The sequence below is a fragment of the Hyaena hyaena genome, unplaced genomic scaffold, assembly GCF_003009895.1.
Source record: "Hyaena hyaena isolate Hyena2069 unplaced genomic scaffold, ASM300989v1 scaffold_474, whole genome shotgun sequence".
Classification (NCBI taxonomy): Eukaryota; Metazoa; Chordata; class Mammalia; order Carnivora; family Hyaenidae; genus Hyaena; species Hyaena hyaena.
The window spans coordinates 620,398-647,749 of NW_024081104.1; the positions used below are offsets into that span (position 1 = coordinate 620,398).

General features: G+C 70.1%; 1 protein-coding gene across 9 annotated transcripts in view; it reads right to left on the minus strand.

Annotated features, from left to right (window-relative positions):
* Positions 1–333: 333 nt before the first annotated feature.
* The window catches only part of LOC120246538 (plectin), a 53,929-nt gene continuing 26,910 nt past the window's right edge, over positions 334–27,352 (minus strand). For 2 of the 9 annotated variants that reach the window (XM_039254129.1, XM_039254127.1), the window contains 32 exons: positions 23,007–23,068; positions 22,745–22,759; positions 22,560–22,649; positions 21,664–21,741; positions 21,498–21,590; positions 20,552–20,718; positions 19,798–19,913; positions 19,611–19,717; positions 19,407–19,526; positions 19,234–19,329; positions 18,940–19,067; positions 18,598–18,691; positions 17,957–18,111; positions 17,560–17,878; positions 17,405–17,482; positions 17,161–17,322; positions 16,895–16,999; positions 16,656–16,751; positions 16,377–16,502; positions 15,694–15,846; positions 15,462–15,616; positions 15,253–15,379; positions 14,962–15,145; positions 14,729–14,886; positions 14,442–14,620; positions 13,159–13,297; positions 12,698–13,054; positions 12,532–12,615; positions 12,255–12,359; positions 12,058–12,156; positions 7,777–11,157; positions 334–7,670 (listed from right to left, as the gene is read on the minus strand). In XM_039254129.1, the coding sequence (XP_039110060.1) occupies positions 1,452–7,670; positions 7,777–11,157; positions 12,058–12,156; positions 12,255–12,359; positions 12,532–12,615; positions 12,698–13,054; positions 13,159–13,297; positions 14,442–14,620; positions 14,729–14,886; positions 14,962–15,145; positions 15,253–15,379; positions 15,462–15,616; positions 15,694–15,846; positions 16,377–16,502; positions 16,656–16,751; positions 16,895–16,999; positions 17,161–17,322; positions 17,405–17,482; positions 17,560–17,878; positions 17,957–18,111; positions 18,598–18,691; positions 18,940–19,067; positions 19,234–19,329; positions 19,407–19,526; positions 19,611–19,717; positions 19,798–19,913; positions 20,552–20,718; positions 21,498–21,590; positions 21,664–21,741; positions 22,560–22,649; positions 22,745–22,759; positions 23,007–23,068 (13,547 nt within the window). In that variant the 3' untranslated portion in view covers positions 334–1,451. Of the gene's footprint in view, positions 7,671–7,776; positions 11,158–12,057; positions 12,157–12,254; positions 12,360–12,531; positions 12,616–12,697; positions 13,055–13,158; positions 13,298–14,441; positions 14,621–14,728; positions 14,887–14,961; positions 15,146–15,252; positions 15,380–15,461; positions 15,617–15,693; positions 15,847–16,376; positions 16,503–16,655; positions 16,752–16,894; positions 17,000–17,160; positions 17,323–17,404; positions 17,483–17,559; positions 17,879–17,956; positions 18,112–18,597; positions 18,692–18,939; positions 19,068–19,233; positions 19,330–19,406; positions 19,527–19,610; positions 19,718–19,797; positions 19,914–20,551; positions 20,719–21,497; positions 21,591–21,663; positions 21,742–22,212; positions 22,229–22,559; positions 22,650–22,744; positions 22,760–23,006; positions 23,069–23,149; positions 23,193–23,763; positions 23,937–26,310; positions 26,344–27,352 lie in introns of those variants that run through there. The other 7 variants (XM_039254130.1, XM_039254128.1, XM_039254132.1 and 4 more) reach the window with 6 other exon arrangements.

Here is a 27,352-nt window from a genome sequence, read left to right on the forward strand (position 1 = left end):
GCTGCGAGGGGCCCAACCAACGTCAGCGGACAGGAGAGCTCGGGCCCCCACCCCGGGCAGCGCCGACCGTGAACTGGGAGCGAGCGGCCCGGCAGTGACAGGCCACCAGCGGGGCCGGAGGCGGGGGCAGACCTCTCAGGCCCGCGCTCCGCTCTGTCCGGGTCTCTCTTACCGGAGACCCGGGGCCCCAGGGCATCTTCACGGAGGCCCTGCTCCCCCGCCCTTGGCCCAGACGCCCAGGCCAAGCTCAGAGCCCGGGGGCCGCGGCATTTACCGGCCCCACCCTCAACACACACCTGACCGCGGGACGAGAAAAGAAGGTAGCGCCCACGAGAAGGTTGGAATTGCTTTTATTGATTGGGGTGGGCGCTGCAGGCCCACCGTGGTCGGGTTAGTGTTCTGCCCTCACGGAGGCAGCCGCAGCCTGGCGCCTCCACCCACCGCCTGCCTGGGTTAGTGGAACATGCAAAGCTGAATCAGAGGGTGGAGGCGGGGATGGAAGCCGCCGAGGCCAGGGGCTGGATGGACAAGGGGCTGGGCTGGGCCGCCTGTCCCTGGGCCACACAACGGGCTAGGCTCTCACGGAGAGACAGGCAGGAAGCACCCGGGGGGTGGGGGGGAGCCCATGGGGGGAACCTGGCCCGGGGCTGGCAGGCCCGGGAGCTGGGCCAGCGGTGAGTCTTTCACCGGGAGGGTCGATCTCCCACCCCAGGTCTGGGTCCTTGGGGCCTGGGGCGGAGGGAGGACACTGAAGGCACTTACTAGGGGACTGAGGCTGGAAGGCTGAAGCCAGAGGCCTGGGGTCTGGGGATAGTGTCGGGGGCTGGGGGCTAGGGACCAGAGAGGCCTGGCCGGGGCCAGCTGGTTCTGTAGACCGGACCCTCATCTTCCCGGGGGGGCGGGGGAAGGCAGGCTGGAAAGAAATGGCTAACCCAGGACCCCCTCCCTCCCCGGCAAGACCCACCGAGCAAGGAAGTCCGTCCTGAAAACAGGAAGAAAAGCTGGTCCTGAGGGCCCTGCTAGTGACGGGGCCGAGCCCGCTTCCCCGAGCAGCCAGGATTGGCGGTTGGGGGGGTCAGTGAGCCCAGCCAGCAGGGCTGGGGAGGGGGGACCTTGCCCAGACAAAACCATCTGGAGACAGAGGAGGGCCCCTGGCGCAGGACCCCCCCCAAGGCACCTGGCTGTGGTGAGTGGCAGGTAGGCAGGAGCCGGGAAGCCGGGGCGGGGGGGGGAGTGCGGATGAGCCGGTCAGTGGGTCTGCCCCAGCCCCAACCCCCCGGGACACAGGCTGTCTGGACAGCAGGTAGGTATTAACATATTAGTCTGCTCTTTTTGGTTAGACTTTAGGCACCGCTTGGGAGGAAGACACCTTTAAACGTCAAAGACCCCAACGCCTGGGGCGGGGAACCCGGCCACATGCAGAGCGGGAGGGCGGGGGTGCGGGCAGCGGCTCAGGCTGCCGTGGACTCGGGGCCCCCCAGGGAGGACGCGGGCCCGGAGGCGTAGCGGCGGCCATAGCCCGAGGAAGAGTAGGAGGAGGAGGAGAAGGTCATGGAGAAGCCGGAGCCCGTGGCGTCAAAGCTGCCGCGCCGGGAGCCGGCCCGCGAGCCGGCGCGCGAGCCGGAGCGGGAGCCGGCCGCGGAGCCGGAGCCGCTGGCGCTGTAGGGGCTGTAGTAGCCCTTGCTGGACTGGGCAGCGGCCTCCAGCAGCCGGAGCCCCGTGCCCTCCTCCACCATGCTGCGCTCCAGCGCGTCCTTGTAGGAGATCTTGAGCTTGGTCTTGGGACAGGTGAGGTACTTGGAGTAGGCGCCAACGTCTCGCAGCTTCTGGGCCGTGCGGGCGTCCACCATGCCGCGTTGCAGGGCCTCGTCGAGCGACACCCGGCCCGGCGCGTCGGGCTCAACGAGGCCCCCCGTCAGGTACTGCACCTCCAGGAAGCGCTGGCCCGCCTCATAATAGAGCCAGCCCTTCTTCAGGGCCTGAGCGGCCGACATCTTGGTCTTGGTGCGCGGGTCCTCGAAGCCGCAGAAGGCTTTCTGCGCCAGGCTGATGCGGTCCACCATGATCTTATCCACCAGGCCCCTGCCGACGGCGTCGGGGACAGGGAAGCGCTCGCCTGTGCTGGGGTCGATGATGCCCCCCGTGCAGGCCTGGGCCTCCAGCAGCCGCTGCCCGGTGATGTTGTCCACCAGGTTGCGGTGCATGGCCTCCGTGATGGACACCTTCTCCAGCGTCTCCGTGTCCAGGATGCCGGCCACGGGCCCCGTCTCCTCACCGGGGTCTGACCACGCGCCCAGCTGGGTCCTGGAGGGGGCGGGGCTGATGGGGTAGGAGGAGGAGGACCCCACGGAAGAGGAGCGGGAGCGGAAGCCACCAGCGTTGCCTGAGAGCATGTCGGCGAACTCGGTGATGGAGAGCGTGCCAGCACGGTACTGGTCCAGCGCCGAGCGGTCGATGAGGCTCCTGGAGATGGCCTCGTCGATGTCGTACTGGCGGCCTGAGCGGCGGTCGATGATCATGGACTTGACCACGCCATCGGAGGAGGAGATGGTGATCTCCTCCCACTCGCACTCCTGCTCAGACAGCTCCAGGTACGTCTGGTGGTCGATGAGGCCCTTGCGGTAGGCCTCGTACACGGACATCTCCTTGCCCGTCTCAGGGTCCACGATCACCACGCGCCGCTTGCGCACTGAGGACTTGGAGGACGTCTTCCGCTCCCGCTTCTTCTCCTTCAGGGGCAGCAGGCACAGGCCGGTCTGGGGGTCTGTGATGCAGCGCTCCATGAGCTGCAGGTACGTCAGGTTCTCCTCCGTGTTGGGGTCAAAGAAGCCTTTGGTGTCGTCGGAGGGATCAGTCAGGATCTCGTTCATCTCCTCGTCGAAGAGGCCGCGCTTGTAGGCCACCTCCACGGGCAGCCGGTGGCTCTCCTCGGGGTCGATGATGCCGCCCGTGGCGATCTGGGCCTCCAGCAGGCGGATGCCGTGGTCCTTCAGGATGAGGCCCTTCTTCATGGCCTGGAAGAGGGAGATGAGCTTCCCGGAGTAGGGGTCCTTGTAGCCGGTGACGGCGCGCTCGGCCGACAGCAGCTTGTCCTTGAACTCGGGGCCCACGATGCCCATGCGCACGGCCTCCTCCACGGTCAGCTTGAGCCCCTTGATGGGGTCAATGACATAGCCGGTGGCCGCCTGCGCCTCCAGGAGCTCGAAGGCCGTGCCGGGGCGGATGATGCCCTTCTTCATGGCCTGGTACACGGACAGCCGCTCCTTGGTGGCATCGACGAAGACACCGGCAATGCAGCTGGTGCCCTGGAGGAACTTCTGCAGGTCCCTGGAGACCTCCTCGATGGAGGTCAGGCCTTCCTGCAGCTGCAGCGCCGTGGCCTCGTCCATGACCTGCGAGCGCACCAGCTCTTCCACGGTGATCTGCTTGCGCAGCCCACGGAAGGTCAGCTTGCGGGCGTCTGACAGCGGCAGGAGCAGCTGGCCGCTGGTCTCGTGGCGACGGCACCTCTTGAGCAGCTGCGTGTAGCTGAGGCGCTCGTCCGTGGAGGGGTCCAGGTAGCTGCGCACCTCGCTGGGCTCCGACAGCTGGTCGTGCGTGTCCTTGTTGAGGTAGCCACGCTGGCAGGCCACCTCGAAGGGCAGGTGGAAGCCCAGGCGCGGGTCCACGATGCCACCCGTGGCCAGCTGGGCGTCCAGCAGCCGCAGGGCCTCCTCGGCGGGGATCAGGTCCTTCTTCATGGCCTGGAAGAGCGAGATCGTCTGCTCCGTGTAGGGGTCCCGGTAACCGGTCACAGCCCGCTCAGCCGAGAGCAGCCGGTCGTGCAGTTCGGGGCCCACCAGGCCCTTCCTCACGGCTTCGTCCACCGTCAGCCGCTCGCCCTTCACGGGCTCCAGGAGGAAGCCTGTGGCCGCTTGCGCCTCCAGCAGAAGACGGGCCACCTCGGCACTGAGCAGCCCCTTCTTGAGGGCCTGGTAGATGGTGAGCGTCTGCCTGGAGCCTGGTAGGTAGATGCCGGCTACACAGCCTGTGCCATACAGGTAGCGCGAGGCTGGCTCCGCCTCCAGCACCTCGCGGAGGCTCGTGGTGCCCTCCCGGAGGAGGTGGTACGTCTCGCGGGAGATGATGCGAGCCTCGTACAGGTCCTCGGCCGTGAGGCGGCGGCGGACGTAGTCGTACGAAGCCAGATTCTGCTGGCGCACGATCTCGGTCTTCTCGATGATCTCGATGATGATGATGATCATGCGCTCCTTGGTCACCCGGCCGGCTTGGAAGTCGGCCATGAGCCGGCTCCGCTGCTCCTCTGGGATCAGGTCCGACTGCATCACTTCCCACAGGGACATCGTGGAGCCGACGCGGCCACCGCCACCGGGGATGTCGATCTGCGTCTCCTCAAACGCCCTGCGGGTCTCCTCCTCTGTATACACCTGCGTGGTCTCCACCACCTCCGTCTTCTCAGCTCCTTTCAGGGGCAGCAGGCGCAGGCCCGTCTCGGGGTCCTCCACGCAGCGCTCCAGCAGCTGCAGGTAGGTGAGGTTCTCGTGCGTGTTGGGGTCGAAGAAGCCCTTGGTGTCGTCGCTCGGGTCCGCCAGGACGCGGCTCATCTCTTCGTCGAAGTAGCCGCGCTGGTAGGCCACGTCCACGGGCAGGCGGTGGCTGTGCACCGGGTCGATGATGCCGCCCGTGGCGATCTGGGCCTCCAGCAGGCGGACGCCGTGGTCCCTAAGGACCAGGCCCTTCTTCATGGCCTGGAAGAGGGAGATGGTGTTGCCAGAGTAGGGATCGGTGTAGCCGGTCACGGCCTTCTCGGCCGACAGCAGCTTCTCGTGCAGCTCGGGCCCCACGACGCCCGCCTTCACGGCCTCGTGGACATACAGGCGCTGGTTCCTCACGGGGTCCACCAGAAAGCCGGTGGCTGCCTGGGCCTCGAGCAGGAGAGTGGCCGTGCTGGGCCTCAGCAGGCCGCGCCGCATGGCCTCGTAGATGGTCACCTTCTCCTTGGAGTCCTCCAGGTAGATGCCGGCCAGGCAGCCACTGCCCTGGAGGAGCGTACGCACGGAGCCCACCTCCGACAGGTCTTTCACGGACGTTTTGCCGTCCTTGAGCTGCTCGAACTGGACCTTGCTGAGGACGCCGGCAGCCAGGAGCTCGCTGGCTGGCACCGGGGCGCGGAGGCCGCTGAAAGACAGCCTCTCCCGGCGCACGGTCTCCACCTCTTCCACGATGGTGATCATGATCTTGATGATCTTCTCCACAGTGACCGTGCCCGTGCGGAACTGCCGCACTAGCTCTTGCCTCTGCTCCGCCGTGAAGTACTCGGAGCTGAGGAGCTCCCACACAGTCACTGTCTTGCCCTTAAAGCTGCCCACGGGGACCTCGACGGGGGTCTTCTGAAAGGTCTCGCGAGCCTGCAGCTCAGAGCAGAGTCCCTCCCGCCGGGCCCGGGCCTCCTTCTCCGAGAGTGGCAGCAGGCTCAGCCCCGTGAGCGGGTCGGACCGGCACTGCCGCTGCAGCTGGCTGTAGGTGACCGGCTCTTGTGTGCGGGGGTCGGAGTAGGTCTTGGCGTCGTCCCTGGGCGCCGACAGGGCTCGGCTGGTCTCCTCGTCCAGGTAGCCACGGGCATAGGCGACGTCCACGGGCACACGGTGGCTCTTGCTTGGGTCCACGATGCCACCTGTGGACAGCTGGGCATCCAGCAGGCGCAAGCCCTGCTCCCTGGGGATGAGGCCCTTCTTTAGGGCCTGGAACAGAGAGACGCTCTGCCCCGAGTAGGGGTCTTTGTGGCCGGTCACGGCCTTCTCGGCCGACAGCAACTTCTCATGCAGCTCGGGCCCCACCAGGCCAGCACGCACCGCCTCGTCCACGGTGAGCCGGGCGCTTGTGGCGGGGTCGATGACGTGCCCGGTGCCAGCCTGGGCCTCCAGAAGTGCCACAGCTGCCTCCGGCTGCAGCAAGTCTTTCTTCAGGGCCTCGTAGATGCTCAGCCTCTGTCCTGCCTCTTCCAGCCACACCCCTGCGATGACGTCACTACCCCGCAGGGCCCGCCGCACAGCATCCACCTCGGCCACCTCTTGCACTGAGCGCTCGCCCTTCTGCAGCTGGCGGTAGAGGTCGCGGTCGATGACACCGCTCTCGAGCAGCTCGGCAGCAGGGACCAGGGCCCGCAGACCCTGGAAGCAGAGCTGCCCTTTCTGCTCGTGCTCCTCGACCACCGTGATGACGATCTTGATGATCTTCTCCACGGTGACCTTGCCCGTGCGGAACTGCCGCACCAGATCCCGCCGCTGCTCTGCCGTGAAGTACTCGGAGTTGATGATTTCCCAGATGGTCACCGTCTTGCCCCGGAACTTGCCAAATGGCGCAGACACGGTGGCTTTCTCGAACACGTCCCGGGCCTCCGAGTCGGTGTAGACCAGCTCCCGACCCTTGGCAGCCTGGTCTGTGAGGGGCAGCAGGCGCAGGCCCGTCTCGGGGTCCTCCACGCAGCGCTCCAGCAGCTGCAGGTAGGTGAGGTTCTCGTGCGTGTTGGGGTCGAAGAAGCCCTTGGTGTCGTCGCACGGGTCCGCCAGGACGCGGCTCATCTCTTCGTCGAAGTAGCCGCGCTGGTAGGCCACGTCCACGGGCAGGCGGTGGCTGTGCACCGGGTCGATGATGCCGCCCGTGGCGATCTGGGCCTCCAGCAGGCGGACGCCGTGGTCGCGCACGATGAGGTCCTTCTTCATGGCCTGGAAGAGGGAGATCTGCTCCCCGGTGTAGGGGTCCTTGTAGCCGGTGACGGCGCGCTCGGCCGACAGCAGCTTGTGGTGCAGCTCGGGGCCCACGATGCCCTCCTTCACGGCCTCATTGACGGTCAGCCGTCGGTTCCGCACGGGGTCCAAGAGGAAACCGGAGGCGGCTTGGGCCTCGAGCAGGATGAGAGCCGTGCCTGGGCTCAGCAGCTGCCTCCGGAGGGCCGCGTAGACGCTCAGCTTCTCATTGGTGGGCGTCAGCAGCAGCCCGGCAACGCCGCTGCGGCCCTGCAGGTAGCCACGCACGTTGTCCCTCTGACTGAGCTCAGCCACGGTTGTGCGGCCCTGGACCAGCTGCTGCAGGTCCTCGGCGCTCAGGACGCCCGCCTCCTGCAGCCGCAGGGCCGGCACCTTCCGCCGAAGGCCATCGAAGGCATGCTCGGGCTCCGCCTCCGCCGCCGGGCCGTCATGGGCATCCCGGCCATTGGGCAGGGCTCCGGCGGTCGCGGCCTGCGAGGCGGCGATCTCCTCTGAGTGCGCCAGTGCGGCCCGGTGCTCCTCCTCCAGGCGCTGCAGCCGCTCACGCAGCCGCTGGTTCTCCTCCGCCAGAAGCTTCTCCTGCTGCTGCCGCTGCTGCTCCAGCAGCTGCAGCTCCTCCTGCTTGCGCCGCACGCCCTCCTCGGCCTCGTGCTGGCGCTGCCGGGCCTCCTCCATGCTGGCCACCAGCCGCTGCCTCTCCTCCTCCATCTGCCGCTGCTGCCGCTCCTGCTCCTCCCGCAGCTTCTGCGCCTTGGCCACCTCGTCCTGGAAGAGCTGCTCCAGCTTGGCCTTCTCCTGCTCGATGAAGTGCTCCCGCTGCAGAAGGCTGTCCTTCTCAGACAGGAAGCTCTGCTGGAGGGCTCGCGTCTCCTGCACCAGCTGCTCCTGCTGCACAGCCTGCATCTGCAAAGGGGGGCAGAGAGGGAGAGGGTCAGGGACATCGGGGGCGTCCCCGGAGCAGGGCCCCGCCCGGGGCCCGCCCACGTGCGCGGGCGGGGAGGGCCGGTACCTCCTCGGACTTCAGCTGCAGCAGCTTGGCCTCCTCCTTGAGCTTGTCCTTCTCGCGCTCCAGCTCCGCGATGGCGCCCCGCAGGCGCTCAGCGTCACGGTCGCTCTGCTGCCGCTGGATCTCCAGCGTCTGCACCAGGGTCACCTTCTCCTGCGTGGCGAGCTCGGTGCGGTGCAGCTTCTCGCCGATCTCCTCGGCCTGTCTGCGGAAGCGCTGGGCGTCCTCCTCGGCCCGGGCCTGGGCCCGGCTCATCTCAGCCACGCGCAGCTTGAGGCGCTCGGCCTCGGCGCTCATCTCCAGCTGCCGCTGCCGCTCCGCCTCCAGGGTCCGCTGGAAGCCCTGCGTCTCCTGGGCCAGCTGCTGGGCCATCTGCTCCTTGTCCTCCTGCAGCTGCCGGGCCTGCTCCTGCGCCAGCTCCTTCTGCTGCTGGAGCAGCTCGGCCTCGGCCTTGAGCCGGGTGGCCTCCTGCACGGCCTGCATCTTCTCCTTGAGCATCTTCTCGCCCAGGGCCCGCTGCTGCGCCAAGTCCTCCTCGGCCAGCTGCCGCAGCCGCGCCGCCTCCTGGGCGGCCACGCTCAGCCGCGCCGCCTCCTCGGCCACCTGCTTCATCTTCTCCGCCTCCTCCTGCAGGAAGCGCTGCGTGTTGTCCTTGTCGCGCAGGATGAGCGCGCGGTTCTCCGCCTCGATGCGCGCCTTCAGCTTGCCGAGCTCCTCCATCTGCACGCGCACGGAGAAGAGCTCCTCCTCCACCTGGCTGCGCTGGCGGGCGGCCTCCGTCACCTCTGCCTTCAGCCGCTGCAGCTCCTCGTCCAGGATGCCCTTCTGGTGGTCCGTCTCCTCCAGCTGCAGCCGCAGCGTGGTCAGCTCCTGCTCCACCTGCGCCTTCTGCCGCAGGGTCTGCTCGGCGAACTTCTTGTGCTTCTCCATTTCGGCGTCGGCCACCTGCTTCTGCTTCAGGGCGGCCTGCTCGGCCTGCGCCCGGCGCGCCGCCTCCTGCTCCGCCTCCTTGCGCAGCTTCTCCGCGGCGGCCTGCGCCTGCGCCCGGGCCTGCGCCTGCTCCTCCGCCAGCTGCTTCAGCCGCTCCGCCTCCTCCACCTGCCGCAGCGACTGCGCCGCCTCCCGCTCGGCGCGCTCGCGCGCCTCCTCCGCGTCCTCGGCCGCGCGCCGGGCCGCCTCCGCCTCGGCCCGCAGCCGCTCCAGCACGCTCTGCTCCTGCTGCAGCGTCTGCTGCAGCTGCTGCTCCTTCTGCTGCACCGCGAAGGCGTGCGCCTTCTCCTCCGCCTGCAGCCGCTTCTGGGCCGCCTCCTGCGCCAGCTGCAGCTGCCGGGCCGACTCCTGCTCCGCGCGCTCGCGCAGGCGCCGCGCCTCCTCCACTTTGGCCTTGAGCCGCTCCACCTCCTCGAGGGCGCACTTGCGCTGCCGCGCCGCCTCCTCCTCGGCCGCCAGGCTCTTCTGCACGCGCTCCTCGGCCTCGCGGCGGCGCTGCTCCTCCTCGGCCGCCAGCTGCCGCTGCCGCGCCGCCTCCTGCTCCGCCCGCTCCTTGCTGCGCAGCGTGTCCTCGGCGGAGCTGCGGATGCGCCCCAGCTCCAGCTCCAGCTCCGCCTTGCCGGCGGCCGCCTTCTCGAAGCTCGCCTTGAGGGCCAGGATCTCGTCCTCCACCTGCCGCCGCTGCCGCAGCGTGTCCTCCACCAGCCCCTTCTGCCGCTCCAGCTCGCTCTCCGACGCGCGGCGCAGCTGCGCCAGCCGCTCCTCGATGTCCGCCTTGTGCTGGGCCGCCTGCTCCTCCAGCCGCCGCCGCTGGAAAGCCTCGTCCTCCGCCAGCCGCCGCAGGCGCTCGTTCTCCGCCTCCTTCTCCTTGAGCGCGATCTCCGCCTCCGTCTTGAGCCGCGTCGCCTCCCCGATGGCGGCCAGCTTCTCGGCGAGCACGCGCTCCGCCTCCGCGCGCTGCCGCGCCGCGTCCTCCTCCGCGAGCTGCCGCTGCCGCTTGGCCTCCTCCGCCAGGGCGCGCAGGCGCGCGGCCTCCTCCGCCAGCTCGCGGAAGCGGCCGGCCTCGGCCTCCAGCCTCTGCTTGGACTTCTCGCTGGTGGAGCGGGACTCCTCCTCGGCGCGCGCCTTGCTGGCCAGCAGCACCTCCATCTCGGCGCGCACCTTGGCCAGCTCCGCCTCCAGCTCCTGGCGCTTCTGCGCCGCGGCCGCCGCCTCCCGCTGCAGGCGCGCCAGCTCCTCTTCCAGCAGCTGCCGCTGCTGCTCCCCCTGCTCCGTCTCGGCGCGCAGCCGGATCAGCTCCTGCTCCGCCGCCAGGCGCTGCTGGGCGGTGCCCTCCGCCAGCTGCCGCTGCCGCTCCAGCTCCTGCTCCGCCAGCTCCCGCTGCCGCACGGCCTGCTCCTCCGCCTTGCCGCGGCGCCGCGCCTCCCGCTCGGCCTCCTCCTTCTGCTTCTCCGCCTCCGCCTGCGCCAGGCTCTTCTGCTGCGCCACCTCCTCCGCCTGCAGCCGCAGCCGCAGCGCCTCGTTGGCCTTCAGCCGCCAGCGCTCCAGCTCCTGCTCGGCCTCCTCGCGCGCGCGCTCGGCCTCGGCCTGCTGCTGGGCGCGCCGCTCCGCCTCCTCCCGCAGCTGCGCCACAGCCACGTGCTCCTCCTGCAGCGTGCGCTCCAGCTGCGCCGTCTTCTCCGCGAACGAGGCGCGCTTGCTCTGCAGCTCCGCCGCCGCGCTGCGCTGCGCCGTCTCCAGCGCCGCCTGCACCTGGCGCGCGCGCTCGGCCTCCGCCTGCCGCAGGCGCCGCTCGGCCTCCTCGGCCTGCAGCCGCAGGTCCTCCAGCTCCCGCAGCGCCCGCTGCTTCTCGCGAGCCGCCTCGGCCTCGGCCGCGACGCGCAGGGCCAGCTCCGCCTCCGCCTGCCGCTTGCGCTGGCTCTCGTCCTGCACCTGCCGCCGCAGGCGCTCCGCCTCCTCCTGCGCCTGCCGCTTCTGCGCCTCGGCCTCCTCCGCGCGCGCGCGCAGCGCCTGCAGCTCGCCCTCGGCCCCGCCCCGCTGGCGCTCGGTCGCCTCCAGCTGCAGACGCACCACGCGGATCTCCTCCTCGATGCGCAGCCGGCTGCGCTCGGCGGCCTCCGCCTGCCGGGCCTTGGCCTGGATCTCGGCCTCCGAGCTCTGCCGCAGGTGCTGCAGCTCCTCCTGGATGCTGCGCTTCTGCTGCTGCGCGTCCACCGCCGCCTCTTCCCGCCGCGCCACCTCCTCCTGCATGCGCCGCTGCAGCTCCTCGGCCTCCTGCTCGGCCTGCGCCTTCGCCTGGGCGTGCGCCTCGGCCAACTGCCGCTGCTTCTCCAGCGCGGCCTCCACCTCGGCCAGCCGCTCCCGCTCCTCTGCCCGCTGCTGCTCAGCCAGCCTCTGCGGCCGCGGCAGAGAGAGGGAGAGAACCAGAGAGAGCGGTGAGCGCGGAGCGGGCGGCCAGGCGCTCACATGACACGGCACCGCCACAGTTCACTCCGACAGCGCGGTGCGGGAGGTGGGGGGGGGGCGGGGGAGGACAGAGGTCACAGCCCGGCCGAGGGAGACAGCGTGCACCCGCCCAGGGCACTCGGGGCAGCGAGCGCAGCCCGGCCCCACCGTGCTCACCAGCCTGGGGAAGGAGGCCCAGGCGTCCTCCCCTCTTCCCGCAGACAGGCGATGGAGACAGACGGACGGGGAGAGAGAGAGAGAGAGCAAAGCAGGAAGTTCGCAGGGCGTGCGAGCCGCACCCACCACACAGCCCTGCCGGAGCCCCGTGGACACCCCCTCTCCCGACCTCGGCCTGCTGCTGCCCCCCCGCAGGGGGAGGGCCGGCCAGCGTGAGACGGCAGGGCGGACCCGAGGGCCTTGCAAGCCAGACGGCGCGTCTACCCAGGAAGCAGGGGGCACAGGACAGGCAGCCACCCTGGCCCCCGAGACGCTCCAGGACCACCCGCCCCGGCCGTGTGATCTGACCCTCTCCCGGCTCTTCCAGAGCAGGTGGCCAAGCGCAGAGGCAGCGTGGGATCCCGAGGGGGAGCACACACCACGGTGCCAGCAGGGCGCCTGGCTGGGGGCGCGTGCCAACAGAGGAGAAAGGCGGCGCCAGCCACCGGGGGCGGGGGGGAGCAGGGCAGCGCAGGCCAAGGTGGGGCAGGCCGTGCTGCGGGGGGCGGGGGGCGGGGGGGTGCTGGCGGCCCCAGGCAGGAGGCGGGAGGAGCTGTGCTAACTGGTCCCAGACAGGTTCCCAGGGGCAGCGTCTGGGCGGGAGGACGGCACCCCACCCCCCGCGGGCCGTACCTCCTCCTCCTCCATGCGCCGCAGGGCCTCACTGATGAACTTGATGTACTGACTCGTGAGCGTGGTCAGCTCGCTGTACCTGGTCCGCAGGTCCACGTACTGGGGGGCAGGCGGAAGCACGCGGACGCCGTCAGCCCTGCCACGAGCCACGGGCCAGGCCGCCCACCCGGCCCCACCAGCCCCACCCGTGGCCCTACCTCCTGGATGACGCTCTCAGACCCAGACTGGACCTTGGGCTTCTTGGCTGGGGAGGCCACAGGCTCGAGCTGCGCCTTGTACGTGACCAGCTGGAGCTCATAGTCCTGCGAGGAGACGTGGTCAGCCGCCAGCTCCACCCCCCCCTCACCCTGCCCCCCAACCCGCCCCAGGCTTTCACCAGCGTGGCCTGGGTTCAGGGTGCCCCCTGGGGACCCGGCAAGACTTCTGGGAGAGGCCAGGCCTCCGCGAGGGTCGCAGGAAGCCAGGGAGCCTCACCTTGATGGCGTTGATGTACTGCTTCGCGAGCCTCTGGCACTCCTCCACCTTCTCCCCGTGCCGCTCGATTTCCTGCAGCAGCGCCTGGCGGCGGTGGGGGGAGGGGGTCAGTGGCCGCCGAGCGCCGCTGCAGCCCCCCTCCCGCCCACGGCCGGCCCGCACCCACCTTCTCCTGCTGCAGCTGCTCCCGCACGGCCGCGCTGTCGGCCAGCGGCACAGCCTGGATCTTCTCCTGCCGCCGCTTGGCGTCCTGCAGCCAGGCGCCCAGCGGGTCCGCGCTCTCCCGGTAGTACCGAAGCTGGCGGCCCAGCTGCTCCAGCTCGCGCTGCCGCACGTCGGCCTGGGCCAGCACCGCCTGCCAGCGCTCCAGCAGCGGGGCGACGCGCTCCCGCCAGCGCTCCACCTCCACGTCCCGCTCGCCGTGCTGCCGCTGCAGCCGCTCGCCCACCTCCTGCGCCCCCCGCAGCTCGTCCCGCAGGGCATCGAACACCGGCTGCTGCGCCTCCGCTTGCGCCCGCAGCTTCTGTCGGGGGCCAGAGAGGCGGGCGCGGTTCAGCCCCAGGGACCCTCCTCTGGCCCCCGGTGCCCCTGGCCCCGCTCGCCGAGGCGCAGGCCCGGCAGCCGTACCTTCAGCGCGGCCTTGGTGGCCTCAAGCTCCGGGAGGGTGGCGGGCACGGCCTGGGCCTCCTTGAGCTGCTCCTCGTGTGCCCTGAGCACCTCCTCGGCGCCCTGCGTGCTGCGGATCACCAGGCTGATGGTCTTGAGCCTGCAGGAAGAACGAGCGTCACGAGGGGCCGGCGGGCGTACGCGCGTGGCAAAGCCGTCACTGGGACCAGAGCCCTGGGGCCCGGCTCGCCCCTGGGTCACAGACTCCGGGGGGAGCGGGGGCCTCGGGGAGAGGGTGGTTGGGGACCTCTGGAACACAGGGACACTTCAGCTGTGCACGGAGTCCTGGGGACAGCTTATGTCCAGGACACGGCAAGCTCCGAGACCCTGAGGCGGAAGAGACAGCCGCTCTGCTGCCCTGGGGCCTGGGCGAGCCCCCAGACTGGGTAAGGGGCAGTGCCACGTGCCACGTGGCGACACTCCCCTGAAAGACCGTGTTTGCCTTCGCAAAGAGAGGATGGCTAACGGTTAGACGCGTCGTTTACTTTCGTGACAGTGTAAGAATGTCACAGACTGTCACCGGGCCCTTGGAGCCCGGTCATCGGTGAGACTGAGGGAGCGGGTGGATGATTGCACACCACCCTCCCGAGAGAGCCTGAACCATGTGAACACATGTGCCAAAATGAACAGCAAACGTAAAAAACAGTGCCTGTGGGTGGGTGGCGAGGGGCCAGCAGAGGAAGGCACCTGATAAGGACTGCATCTCCCTGGGGGCAGTGAGCGAGGACCATGGGGAGGGGAGTGGGGAGACTGACAGGGAAACAGGCCCCTCACAAAGACCTGAGCGTCTGGCCCGCTCACCCTCCGCACCCCCCACCCCTGCCCTCTGCAGTTCCTCTCCCCACCTCTGGCTGAGCCAGAGCCCTATCTGAATCTAACTGGCCAGGGGCCACCCCCGCCTTGTAATCTTCCTCACTCAGCTCTTCCTTGGGTTCTTGCCCGCGCCTGCGCCCCTAGGCCCTGGTGCCCCACAGCCCCGTGCCCCAGTGAGCCACGCCTGACCCCTGCCCGACGTCAGGCCCCCGGGAGTCCCATCTTGAGGCCACGTCAGGCTGACCCTTCTGGCCACATCCACGACTACCACCACGGTCCATGCCTGCCCCTTGGCCAGATCCATCAGTAGATCCTTCCTCCTCGACCCTGTCCCCGACCCACCAGCCTGTCCTCTGCCGGGGCGGAGCACTCAGGCCCACTCAGGGCTCCCCCGCGGCCACAGCCCCCCCGACCCCCACAGGCGCACTCACTTCTCCAGGTAAATGGCGGACAGGCTGCGGACCTGCTCCAGCTTGCCCAGGGTCAGTTCCAGCTCTGAGCGCAAAGTGGGGGCAGCGGGTGACGGCTCGGGCAGGGCCAGGACCTTCTCGGCCTCGGCAGAGAGCCGGGCGACCCCCTTGCCCAGCCCCTCCACCTCGGCCTGTGCTTTCTGAGGAGAAACCGGGTAGGAGACAAGCTGACTCTTGGAGCCCGCCACCCGGCGCCCCTTTGGGGGGGGGGGGGGCGGGGAGGGGGGCAGGGACGGGCCGGTGCCTGCCTGCTGCTCGGCGATGCGCTGGGCACACTCCCGCGCCGGCTCCTTGTCCAGCGGCAGCCGCAGGCGGTGCACGGTGCGGGTCTCGCAGGCGTCCAGCTGCAGCCGGATGTCCTCGAGCTCCGAGATGCAGCGCTGACAGTGGGACTCCTGCTGTTCGCCTGGGGACGCACCCTGCTCAGCCGCCCGCCCGCCGCCCGCCGCCGCCCGCCCGCCGGGGCCTGCCCGCCGCCTACCCTGCTCGGCGCTCTGCAGGAGCTGCTGGTAGTGGCGGCTGCACGAGCCGTACTCGCGCTCCGCCTGCAGCCGGTCCTCAGGCCCGAAGCCGCCGGCGTCCTGACTGTCCCTCAGGAAGGCCTGGTAGTGGAGCTCCAGGCTGCGCAGGGCCTGCCGCTGCTCCTCGGGCTTCAGGGTCCGGAACTGCGGGTGGCACTCGGGGCTGAGCGGGGGCGAGCGGGCCCCGGCCCGGGAGCGGCCGCCCCTCACCCCCACCCCGAGGGCGCCCCCCCCCCGTGGGGAAGGCATACCGTGACGAGGGACCAGGAGCGGATGAGCTGCACGTCCCGGCTGAGGCTCTGCCACGCCAGCAGGCTCTTCATGTCCACGTGCAGCTGGTGCCACAGCGTGACCAGGGCCTGGTGCTGGGCCTCCAGCCTGGCAGGTGGGGAGCGCGGTCAGCGGCCTCCGGGCACCAGCCCGCGCCACCCGCTCCAGCCGCCGCCCCCGGGCCACCCACCTGGCGACGGCTTCCTGGGCCTCCTGGTTGGGCGGGGGCACGAGGAAGCACACGGAGGGCACGGCGGCCTCACCGCCGGAGCTGCTGAGCACCTTCCAGTGGAACGGCTGCGCGGGGCCCACCAGCTGCCACTCGTCACCCTTGTGCACCGTGACCTGTGGGGAGCCGGCGCTGTCACGGGGGGCCCCGCCCGGCCCCGCCCACTGAGAAACCCCCTCAGCCTGGCCCTCACCTCCACCTGCTTGTAGTCACACACGGCCAGCAGAGGCACGCGGCCCCGCGCGGGGTGCGCTTGGCTTCGGGGCTTCAGCTGCACGACGGTCTTGGCCCGCTTGGCCAGGCCGGACAGGTGCGCCCTGTACTCGCCAAGCTGCTCCTTCTCGTCCTGCCAGGGGAGGGCGGCTCAGGGGCCACGGCCGGCACCCAGACACCCTGCGCCTAGGTGAGGCCCCGTGAAGACGCAGCCCTTCTGGTGCCCCACCTCTGCCCCCAAACCACGGGGACCCTCCTGCTGGCCCTGGAACACAGTGGGCTGGGCACCTGAGAGCAGCAGGCACGGCTGGGGCAGCACCCCAGGGCTCGCCGCCGCCCCCCCCCCCCCCCCCCCCCCCCCCCCACCGCACTCTGGTCGAACACGACCTCTCCCCCTCCCACTGAAGGTCATCCGCCTCCTCCCACCCGGCCCCTCCAAGGGGCTCAGCCCCGTGAACGACTGTCCAAGGCTGCGGTCAGAGTCCACCTGGAAACTGCCCGTCTCTCTCGTGCCTCTCCCGGGACGATTTCCCAGCCTTCGCCGACCCCCGTGCCATTCCCTCCCTGCTGACAGCTGCCTGCCCTCCTCCCTCCGGGCCTCAGCACCCACCTCTCTGCGGGCGAGCCCTGAGCCAGCAGGGGCGTCCCAGGCAGTCAACCCACCTGGGCATCCTGCAGCAAGTCCTCCAGGCGCGTGACGGTGATGGCGCGGTCACAGCTGTACTTCCTGCGCAGCGTCTCCTGCAGCTTCCCCAGCTGCTCCTCCGTCTCCCGCACGTCCGAGAAGAACTAGGAAGCGAGGAGGGGTCACTCGGGGCCCCAGGGCGGCTCAGACCCCGTGAGCTGGGCGTTAATGGGCGCAGGGAGGGGCCTCGAGCCCCCCGGTCGTGGTCCGGGGCTCTGTGGGGATGCTGAGGCAGGGGTGAGGGGCCCGCTCCTCACCTGGAAATAGGCCGTGTTCTCTTTCAGGTGCGCCTCGATACAGCAGCACAGCTGCAGCATCCAGCTCCACTGGGTCTGCAGCGCGGCCTGGAAGGACTGGCACCACCCACACCCGGTCAGGCCCCCGGGGTGCCCACGGCCCGCCCCCACCCCCGGCCCCCGGGGTCCCCCCCAGCCTCCAGGGTCCCCACGGCCCGCCCCCACCCCCGGCCCCCGGGGTGCCCACGGCCCGCCCCCACCTCCACTGTAGGCCGAGCAGGGTGCCCCTCCCGCAGCAGCCGGTCCCCGGTGCTCTGAATCTCCTTGATTTTCTTTTCCTTCAGCTCCAGCTCACGCATCAGGGCCTGACGCACAGGCAGCGGGTCTCAGGGATGGTGTCGGGGCCACACCAGGGTCCACTGCTCTCCCACAAGCACCCTCCAAGGTTCCCAGGGGAAGACCAGCCAGTGCCCTGACACCCAACTGGGGCAGGACAGCCGCAGAAAGCTCTAGAAGGTGACCTCACCGAGTAGCTCTCCTTCTTGGAAGCCATGTTGGAGTTGTGCTCCCCCCAGTCGAAGCCCACCTCCTCCTCCTCCTTCTCACTGAGCCACATCAGCTCTTTGGTGGCAGCTGCCACGAAGGCATGCAGGCCCTCCAGGGCACGGAGACGGGCCTTGGAGGAGTTCTGCAGGCAGGCAAGAGTGGGGTCAGCAGCCCCAGCACCGCCACCCCGCCTCCCGCGCCCCTGCACCCCCACCCCCACTCACCAGCAGCTTGGCGTACTGCAGGTCCAACCGGCCCAGGCAGTCCCGGTAGGCGCCCCGGGGGGCTGGGGAGAGCTGTCCCTGTGGGGGGCACAGGCGTAAGCCCTCCGCAGCCGGGGCTGCCCCCGCCCCAGGCCCGCCCCCGGGCGCCCGCACACCTCGTCGGCTCGCGCACGCTCGATCTTGGCCCGGAACTCCTCGATGGACTGGTGCAGGCCCCGGTGGCTGCCCAGCTGCGCCTCCACGCTGGGCAGGTCCCCGCCCCACTCGGCGCCGTCCACCCGCCGCTGGTTCTCCTCCACCCAGGCCAGCAGGCCCTGCAGGTAGCGCAGGGAGGCGTCCTCGAGCTCGGGCCGCCTCTGTGTGCTCTGCACCGTCACCTGGGTCACCTGGGTCACAGGCGCAGCTACGCCCGCCTTCAGCCGGAGGTTGTACTCGGTTCGGATGGCCACCAGGCGCTCGTGCAGGCGGTACACCCTGGGGACAGCGGGGGGAGTCAGGGCTGAGCGGAGGCCGGGCTGCTGGAGCCCGCCCCCCGGCACGGCCGCGGCCCACCTGCGGTACATCTGCTCCCCCAGCGGGTGGCGGCCGTCCTTGAGGGTCTGCACGTCGTTGAACAGCAGCCGGATCATGGCGTCTGCCTTGTCCAGGTCCCGCTCCACCTCGGCCGCCCGCTGTGGAGGCTTGTTTGCGGCCAGCAGGCGGACATCCTGCGGGCGGTACCCACAGCTGCCTCCAGGGCCCTGGCCCATCCTCTCCCCGCCACCCCCCAGCCCTGCACTAGCTCTTAACATGCGCTTCGGGCCGGATGGCCAGCCCCGGGCCCTCTAGGGGAACCCCCGGTTCCACTCGGTCCACGGGGCCCAACCTCTCCTGGCCGCCTCCTCCCATGCCCCAGCCTCTCGTCCACCAAGTCCTGGCCCTGCTGGGCCCTGTGGGTCTGGAGTGCTCCCCACCACCTCCTCCCACCAGCCCGCCTCTCAGACAGGCCTGCAACAGAGCACAGCGGCGTCTCCTGCGTCCTGCCCCCTGCCCGGAAGCCAGCTCTGCCAGCAGTGAGCCATCAGAGTTGGCGGCACAGCAGGAAAGGGGCCGGGCCTGCTCTCCACCCACTGGCCACGGGGCGTGGCAGGCTCGGGGTGTCCAGCCTCCCTGCGGCCTCCCCGCCCCGTGCCACCGCCGGCCCCTCCCCTCACCGACTGCAGCAGGCTGTCAGCCTGGTTCAGCTGCTCCTCGCACAGCCCGGCCTCCATCTGCAGCTTGCTCACGATGCGCTGAAGACACTCCAGCCTGCGGCCCACAGCACCCACGGGAGCCAGCGTGAGCACAGTCCGCCCACCAGGCTCCCGGCTACAGACTGGACGCCCTCCCGCTGCTGGCCTGCTGCTCACAGCTGAGCTGGCCCCAGTGTGGGATTCCCAGCCTGGGGGGGTGGTTTCCTCCCCAAGCAGTGACTCACTCTCGGGTGGCTTCCCGCCCGCCACAGGGCCCCACCCTTGGCCTCCCCCTCCCCCACCCCCACCCCCACCCCCACCCACCTCTCATACTCCGCCCGGAGCTGCTTCTCTCGCTCCAGGATGGCCACGTGCAGCTTGCCCCACTCCTTCTCCACATCCAATGGGTGGTACCCGGGGGGCACCTTAAGCTGGCCCGCTTGCACCGCACCCTGTGGGCAGGGGTCCAGCTCAGAGCGGTGCCTGGCCCTCCAGCCTGCCCAAACCGAACAGCCCGGGTCCCAGGAGCCCAGCAATGCAGCTGTGCCCCAGGCTCCAGGCGCGTGGACGCCGCCCCCCCCGCCGCCCCCCCCGCCGCCCCCCAGGACCCCTGCTCACCTCCAGGAACTGGTAGATGCCCTTGGACCGGTTCTTGTCTGCCTCCTTGGCCGGAAGCTCCGTCTCCTTAAACTTCAAGAACTGGCACCACAAAATCTGCGGAGAGCAGGGTGTCAGCAGCCAGGCCCGGGCCCCGCAGGGGGTGCGGGAGCTGGGGCAGAGGATGGGCCCACCTCGATCTCCTCAAAGCTGGAGGGGAACCTGCGCTCCTCGAAGGCAGCCGTGTGGTGCCGGACCCACTGCAGCAACAGCAGCACCAGCTCCCGGTACTCCTGCCAGCGCAGCTGCAGCTCCTGGGGGTGGGGGAGGGGCGTGAGGGGCTGCGGGGCCTCCTGCCCTCCCCGCCCCCCGCGCCCCTCCCCTCCCCTCCCCCTCACATTGGCCTTCACCCCGTCCTGCACATCGGGCACCCGGGGCATGGCGTCGTACAGGGAGGAGACGTAGGTGATGATGGACTTCTCGTCGGGCTGAGGCACGTCGACGTCTGTGGGGGAGGGGCGGGCGTCAGAGGGGGGGCAGTGAGCAGGCACGCAGGGGAGAGGGAGGAGGGGCGGCGGCACGCACCCTCAGGGTCCAGGAGGCGGGTCACTCCCAAGTCCCGCTCCGCCACGGAGAAGGCCTGGTCCAGGTTCTCAAGGTTGGTCTGACGGTACACCTTGTTCATGTCGATGAGCGCGGGCCTGGAGCACAGGGGCGGGTGGGACGGTGAGGGCCACCGGGCAGGTGGCACAGAGACAGGGACGCAAGAACCAGCTTCCCCCACACATCCCTGCAAGCACACAGCCCCAACCCCACACTTGCCCGCCCGCCCACTAGTGCCCGATGCAGCCCACCTACGCGGCCCTGTGTGCCGACGCCGGCTTTGGGCCTCGGCCCCTGGATCTCAAGGGGCCTCCAGTGGGCACGGGCGCAGGGTGGAATACACCGAGTGAGGGTACGGGTCAGCCTGCAGCTGCCCTGCCCGCCGGGCCCCACATCCTAGGGTGGGGCTGGGGTCCCCTGAGGACTGTACCCCCTCAGTGAGGTCTGGCCACCCCGGCCCTTTCTGGGGCATCCACGTGGGGCTGACGCTGGCCTCCCCGCCCCCTCGACCTTGAGGAAGCCAGCGGGGCCTCTGGAAAGGCCCTGGTCAGAGGGAGGGGTGTGGGTGGGGCTGGGCCTGCCTGCACCCTTCTGGAGGGGTGGGCTGGCACCAGCACTCAGCTGCCTGCGGACGCACGTTGCTGTCGGCGGCAGACGCCCCTCCCGCCACCATCCCTGCCCCAACTTGTTTGAAGTTGCCCAGCTGAGGTGCTCCAGGGCACCCCAGGCCACCTACTTGTGCCGATGAATGATGGCATTGAAGAGGCGGCCGTCGCGCCAGCTGGAAGTGAAGTTGTCACAGCGCAGGCCCTGGTAGCCTTCAACCATGCGCTGCGACCACAGCAACAGCTTCTCTTTGGCCGTCATGTCCTCCGACTGCCCGCTCACCTGGATGTCGGAGATCTGCCCCGCGCGGCGGGCAGGAGGCGGGACCTCAGCCACACGCCCTGCCTGGCTCCCCAACCTCTCACCCGAGCGCACGGGGGTGTTTGGGGTACGTGGGAACCGCACCTCAGTGCGGCAGGCCCAGGCCACTCTGGCCAGCGGCTGCCACGGAAGTCAGAGCTCCTGTGGCCACCAGAGCTTGCCCAGGAGCCCCAGGCCTAGAAACGGCTGTCACCATGAGAGTGGGGGCTAGGTCAGCCCCCTCTCTGACTGCAAGCTTGGGGGCGGGGGGTGGTTTCTGGGTCTCCGGGGGCCGGGCATGGTATGGCTGACTGCCAGGCCCCGCACTTAGTCCAGCCCTTCAAGCCCAGGTCTGCCCACCTGTCTAGGTGCACACCCGCCTGCCTGTCCCCAGCTGTCTGTCTGTCTGTCGGCCTGCCAGCCTATATGACTCAGCTGCCGTGCCAGCCAGGCTCTGCCTGCTCAGCTCTCAGATTTGCGGCTTCCTGTGCGGCAGGGGCAGGCGGTGGGTGAGTCAGCCAGCGCAGCGGCTGCTTCTCCAAAACCCTCCCCGGGGCAGGAGGCTGCACCACGCACAAAACGCATTCCTCTGCAGGGAGGCTCTGCGGGCCCTGCCCAGCCAGGGCCAGAGGCCACGTACAGGCAGGCCTCGCAGAGAAGCCTGGCCCTCGGGCCATGGAGCAAGGACAGGCCGGGGCGCAGTGCAAGGCTGGGAGGTTCTGGGAGCCACACACGCAGGCGGGTGCTGGGTGCTGGGCCAGCCCCTGGGACCCTACCTGGAAGTGCAGGATGATCGTCCATATGAGCCCGAGGGTCAGCTTGGGGTTGCCGTCAGCGATGTCGTCATTCCTGATGTTCACCAACTTCACCTACGAGCAAGCAGCCCTCAGTTGCACCCTCAGGCCAGCCGGGGAGGGGCGGCGGCCAGGCGCGCAGCCTCACCTGGCGGTGTCGGAGGTAGTCCAGGGCGATCTGAACGTTCTGCAGCTTGTGGAAACGCATCCTCCCCTTCTCCCGGGGCTGCGGGCAGAGGGGTGGCCGGTCAGTGCCACGGAGCCCGCCGCAGCCCCCGCCTGCCCTCACATCGCCCCGCGGTAGCTGCACCGAGGGTCTTCCCCAGCGGGCCGGCAGCCCTTCCCCTGCCCCCCCCCCGCCCCCCCAGCTGGAGAAGGGAGGCCACTGGCCCACGGGCCGGGCCCAGGCTGTGGGAAGGAAGGAAGGGGCGGGAGGAGACAATAGCCAGGAAGCCGAGGGTGGAGGGCAGTGGCACACAGGGAGGGGTTCTCCCAGCAGGGGGTGGCAGCCGGGGGGGCCCCAGGCCCGGCCCCCAGGGCAATGCAGCAGGCAGGACATGAGGCAGCTGGATGCACAGCCATCTCCCCACCAAGCGCCAGGCGCGGGCCAGGCCGGACGGGCCACAGCCCCAGGTGAGCTGGGCTCCCAGTCGTGGGGAGCCTATGCGCTGCCTTAGCAGCAGGCACGGCCACTCACCAGGCGCGAGCTCCTGATTACGTCCCGCTCTCTTGGCTGCCCGGCCAGAGCAGGGCATAGGGTAAAGGGCAGAGGCCAAGGTTCACAGTCCAAGCAGCAGAGAAACCAAAGCAGAGCAGAGCGTGAGGTTACTGGGTCGGGGCTCCGACACGGACGCCAGCGGGGCCGGGAGCCCGCGTGTGGCACGGGGGTCGGGGCCTCTCCCAGGCTGGGAGACGCAGTAGGGGCCCCGGCTGGGCTGGACGCGGGCCGGGCACGCGGGAAAGGCCCCAAGGAAGGCAGGCAGGCAGGGGTATCTGGGGGAAAGGCAGGCGGGGCTCGAGGGGGTGGGGGGCGGGCGCACGCACCAGGCTGTCCCCCGAGAGGACCTCCAGCAGGGAGATGAGGTTGTGGCCATCCCGGAGGTCTTCGTACAGGTCGCTGATGTGTCTCTGGGCCTGTGGGGGCAGAGGAATCAGGCTGGCCGCACGGCCCCAGCAGGGGGGACAGGCATGGACCCCCAAACATGCCCCGCCCCCACGGAGGCACCTACCTCTGCCCTCCAGTGCTACCAGGAGAGCAGGAGAGCCCGGAGGAGGAGGAGGGGGAGGAGGGGGAGAGACAGGAGGCAGGAGCAGCGTGGGGGAGGGCAGGGAAGGGACAGAAAATAACAGGTTTCAGAAATGAAAGGTGAGCTCCCAGGCCAACGGTGGGGGCAGCCCTTGTTCTGGCCGGAGGGCCAGGGACACCCCCCTCCACCCCCCCTCCACCCCCCTCCACCCACAACCGCACACACACGCACACGCGCCACCAACCTTGATGAGGTGTTTGTTGACCCACTTGGTGAAGGTTTTCTTCTGCACACGATCCCGTTCATCTGGGAAAGACAAGACCGGGTTAGCTGTGGCCAGAGAGAAGCCAGGGGAGCCCCCAGGAGGGGACCACCACGCAGACACACCTGAGGGCCCCAGGATCATACGCTGAGGCCCAGCTCCCTCCCAGCGGACCGGCAGAGAGTCAGGCGCCCAGCCCCCGGCCAGCTCTGCCCCCACAGTGGGGGCCTGGGGGTGCTGGGCACACAGGGTGCCCCGCTCAATCCCCGTATTGTCTCCCTGTGCAGACGGGAGAGTCCAGAGCTGGCAGCCACACCCAAAGCCCACAGAGCACGTCCTGGCCGGCCCCACCCCCACACACCACCTCTGGAGCCGGGAGCAGAAAAAACTTCTCCCCGCCGGGATCGAGGACTGGTCAGGGGTGTGACGAGGGGGAAGCTGGACCCTCCCAATAGGGCAGTGGACTTTCCCAGGGCACAGAGAGCCCCCACCCACCAGGGCCCTGTACTCCAGATCCAGAGGCCACTGCCAGCCTTGCCAGCTCGGGCCAGCTCTCTCCATGCACCGGTGGCTACCTGCCCCCCCCCCCCGCCCCCAGACCCGCAGCCCCGCACCTGCGCCAGGGCACACGCTCTGCCCCTCCATTCAGACCCTCGGAGTGCGGCCCCACCCCCACCCGGTGCCAGGCTTCCTGCAGCAGGAAGTGGGCCCTTCCTGCCCAGCGGGGAGAGCCCACTACCTTTTTTGCCCTCTGAGGCCCTGAGCACAGCCAGGTAGAGGTTGTCCTCTGAGCTGGTCCGCTTGTGACCCAGACCCTCGGACTCAGGCACACGGAGCCGGTGCTGAGACATGGTGGCGCCCGCCCCTCCGCGCTCGGTCCTGCGGCCCCAGGTGCTGAGCTCCGGCTCGTGGCGCACGGGCGGCCCAGGCTGGCGCCCCACCAGACTCCCTCGCTAGCTCAGCGCCACACAGAGTCGGTGTGGCCACTCCCTGCCCGCTGTACTCCCTCGAAGGGCTGTCCCGCCCCGGGAGCCCCACCCCGCCCTGCCCACCCCGGGGAGGAGGGAAGGAGGAAGGTGGCCCCTCCCCCACGGCCACACCCTTGGCCCCAAAGGCACAGGAAACCCAGGGGTTTCCTCACCCACCCAGCCAGTCACAGTCCCAGGGGGCGCCCGGGACTTCGAGGGGCACCTACTAGTGCCAGGACCACACACCATCCCCTGGGCCACCCCCACCACAGGGAGTGGCGCCTGAGTGTGGCTGGGCCTAGGGTGCCCCACAGGCCACACCTCGCTTCTGAGCCTCACGCCAGGAGCCCCCTCAGCCTGCCCACCATGCAGGCTGGGACCCCAAGCTGAGGGGCAGTGGGCTGCCCGTCTCTTGCAGCCCCGTAAGTCAGCCGTCCTTAGAGACCTACATGCCCTGGGCTGTGACCCCTGGCCCTGCCACACAGTCCTGTGTGGGCCTGGCCGCGTCCCAGCCACCCACCAGGCACATCCTGAAGCAGTGCCCCCGTCGGAGTGCGCGGCGGGGCAGGAGCGGGCACATAGCTGAGCGCTGACTCACCAGGCAGGACCGCCCAGCCCCAATCTGCAGGAACTCTGCCCAGAGGTGGGGGGAGGAGGGTATGCAGGGGGTTGTGGGGAGCACGAGGGAGGGGGCCCGCCAGTGAGTCAGGGCTGGGGAGGGGGCCCAAGTTCGGTGACTCACAGGAAAGGAAGCCACACCTGGGGGCTGTTTGCAGTTGGGCGGGGCTCACAGATAGCAGCTGTTAAGGGTTGTAAAGGTGGGAGGCAGAGCGAAGGGTGCAGGGGTACTGCCTGGCTCCCCCCGGTCTCGGACAGACCCGCCTATGGCCGGCACTGGGGCTGCCCGGGCCGCCGACCCAGCCACAAGAATTTTCCAGTTGGAGCATCTGGCTTGATGTGATCCAGCTGTGAGCCGCGGCCCCCCTACCCTGAGCCTCCAGCCGGTGTTCCGGGAAAAGCTCACCCCACCCTCGCCCGCGCCGCCCCTCCGTGGCCACCGGAGGGCGCCCAAACACCATGGGGCAAGGGGCGCTCAAGCTCCGAGGAGCTGGTTCCATCCCACCCCTCCACATCTGAGGCACCGCCAGACCCCCAGGGCTCTGCCCCGCGCGGCTCTGGAGACACTCCCGCAGGCTTGGAGCTGGACTTGGAACCTGGCTTGAGGCGTAGAAAGACTGACCCTCATCCGGGCGGGGCCTGGGGGGCTTGGCTCGGGCGGCCCCGCAGCGCCCCCAGCCCCAGCAGACATCAGCTCTTCAGCCTCCGAACTCCCAACTCCGACCAGCACACACGCCCGCCTGTCCCCCTCTGGAGAAGAGCCTCTTCAGAGGACCCCTGGCCCGCACGGAGCACCCCCATGTGCGGTCTCTGCTGGCCCGGGAAGCGGGGTCCCTGCGGGCAAGGGTGTGGGTGTCATTCCGGTGAGGGGTCCCTGGGACGCGTCAGGAATGGGAGCAGGGAATCCTAGACGAGCAGGAACCAGGGGTCATGTGGGTCCCCAGCCCACGTCCCTGCTCCAGCTTTCTGTCCCCGGGGTCTGCGAGGATGCAGGGGCGGGGCCGCGCCCCACCGACCCGCAGGAAGCTCTCCCGACGCCCCGCCTCCCTCCACGTCCAAAGCCCTTTCCTCACGGCCCCGCCCCTGCCCCTGGCCCCCTGCCGCGGCTCCCCCCGGGCCCTTTATATTCATATTCAGACCCTCAAAACCACAGGCAGCCCCTCCCCGGCGGGCTGCGGCCTCTTCCACTCCGGCCGCCCCGCACTGGTGCTCCCGGACATCCGCTTGACCCTTGCCCTGTTCTGAGCAGCAGGTTTTCAGCCACCAGCCAGTGACCCCCAGAGCTGCCCATGACTCTCTGAGTGAGGAGTATCGTCGCCCCCTTTCACAGATACGGAGACTGAGGCTGGAGGTCCTACAGCTCTTGAAGACGCTGCTGGGATGGAAAACCTACGGCCTGCGGGGAGCCCGCCTCCTCCGCCTCCCTCCCGCCCTCCTCCGGCGTCCCGACTGCCAACGGCCCGGTGCCCGTGGCAGAAAGAAATCAAGGCCAAAGCCCAAGCCGGCCCCGCCCACCTTCCCATCCCCCTTCTCCAGAAGAGGAAGAAACGGGGCCACGGGGACCTCGCCGCCTTCCTCCCCAGGTGTTTCCGGAGCGGAGCGCGGGGGCGGGGCGGCACCTGGGCTGGGCTCCACCCCTCGCGGGTCCGGGGGGCCGTTTCCTCGGAGCCGGTGCCCTCCCCGCCCGCACCCCTACCCACCTACGCAGCACAGCTGCCCGTAGAGGTAGCCCCTGCGGGCCCGCTCGCAGCCCGCGTCCAGCCAGCACGGCCGCTCCAGCACCGCCGCGTCCCGCAGGCCGAAGGCGCCGCCCGCGGCCATGAGCGCGGGCGCCCTGGGGTGGCCCGCGGCGAGGCCGGGCGGGCGGCGGGCGGCTCTGCGCCCCAGCCCACGCCGCGCGGAGCCGGCAGCGGGCGCGCCGCCCAGGCCCGAAGAACCTGCCCCCCGCGGGGCGCCCCGCCCAGCGCGCCGGGAAGCCGCGCCCCTACTTGGGAGGAGAGGACCCCGCTGGGCCTGGGGGACCGGGGCCGGAGGGAGGCGGCCCGGGGGAACGAAGGGGCCTGGGAACTCGCGCGCCGCCCAGGTTCCCGCGGAGGGGGGCTCGGGGGACGCCCAGGCGCCGGGAACCTCCCTCGGGCGGCCGCCCCCGGGACTGGCGGTCCCCACGCGGCTGGGGAGCGCGCCGGAGCCGCGTCCGAGAACAGCCGCGAGCGCAGGAGGCACCAAAGCCCCGAGGGGCCTGCAGGGCGGGACAGGGCGCAGTCCAGGAAGGAGGCCCCTTCCCCAAGTGGGGACGGGGTAAAGCAGGCCGGGGGGGGGGGGTGGCAGGTCACGTCTCGGGAGGAGAAGCCCTGACCCGGCGCATTTTATTGGACGCCCCTGCAGCTGAGTCACCAGCGCCCCCCCGGCCCCAAAGCCACGCCTAGAAGCCCCGTCCTGACTCGGGCCTCCGGTCTAGCGGGTCTGGCGCCCGGGCTGAGACTGGGCAGGCCCGCCAGGGGCAGCCCTGCACCCTCACCGCAGGCCGGCCCGCCGCCCTGTTCACCCAGGCACCGACCAGAGCACAAGTCCAACTCCGGGGTAGGACAGCCCTCCAGGCCGAGGCCCAAGCCCGGGGCCCCGCCCACGCGGCTCCATTCACAGGAGGCAGGCCCCACCCCGGCCTGTAGCCCGGAGCGGGTGACTTTGAGCAGGGGGAGGGCAGAGCGCAGCCTGGCGGCCTGCCCCTTGGCAGTCCCGGGC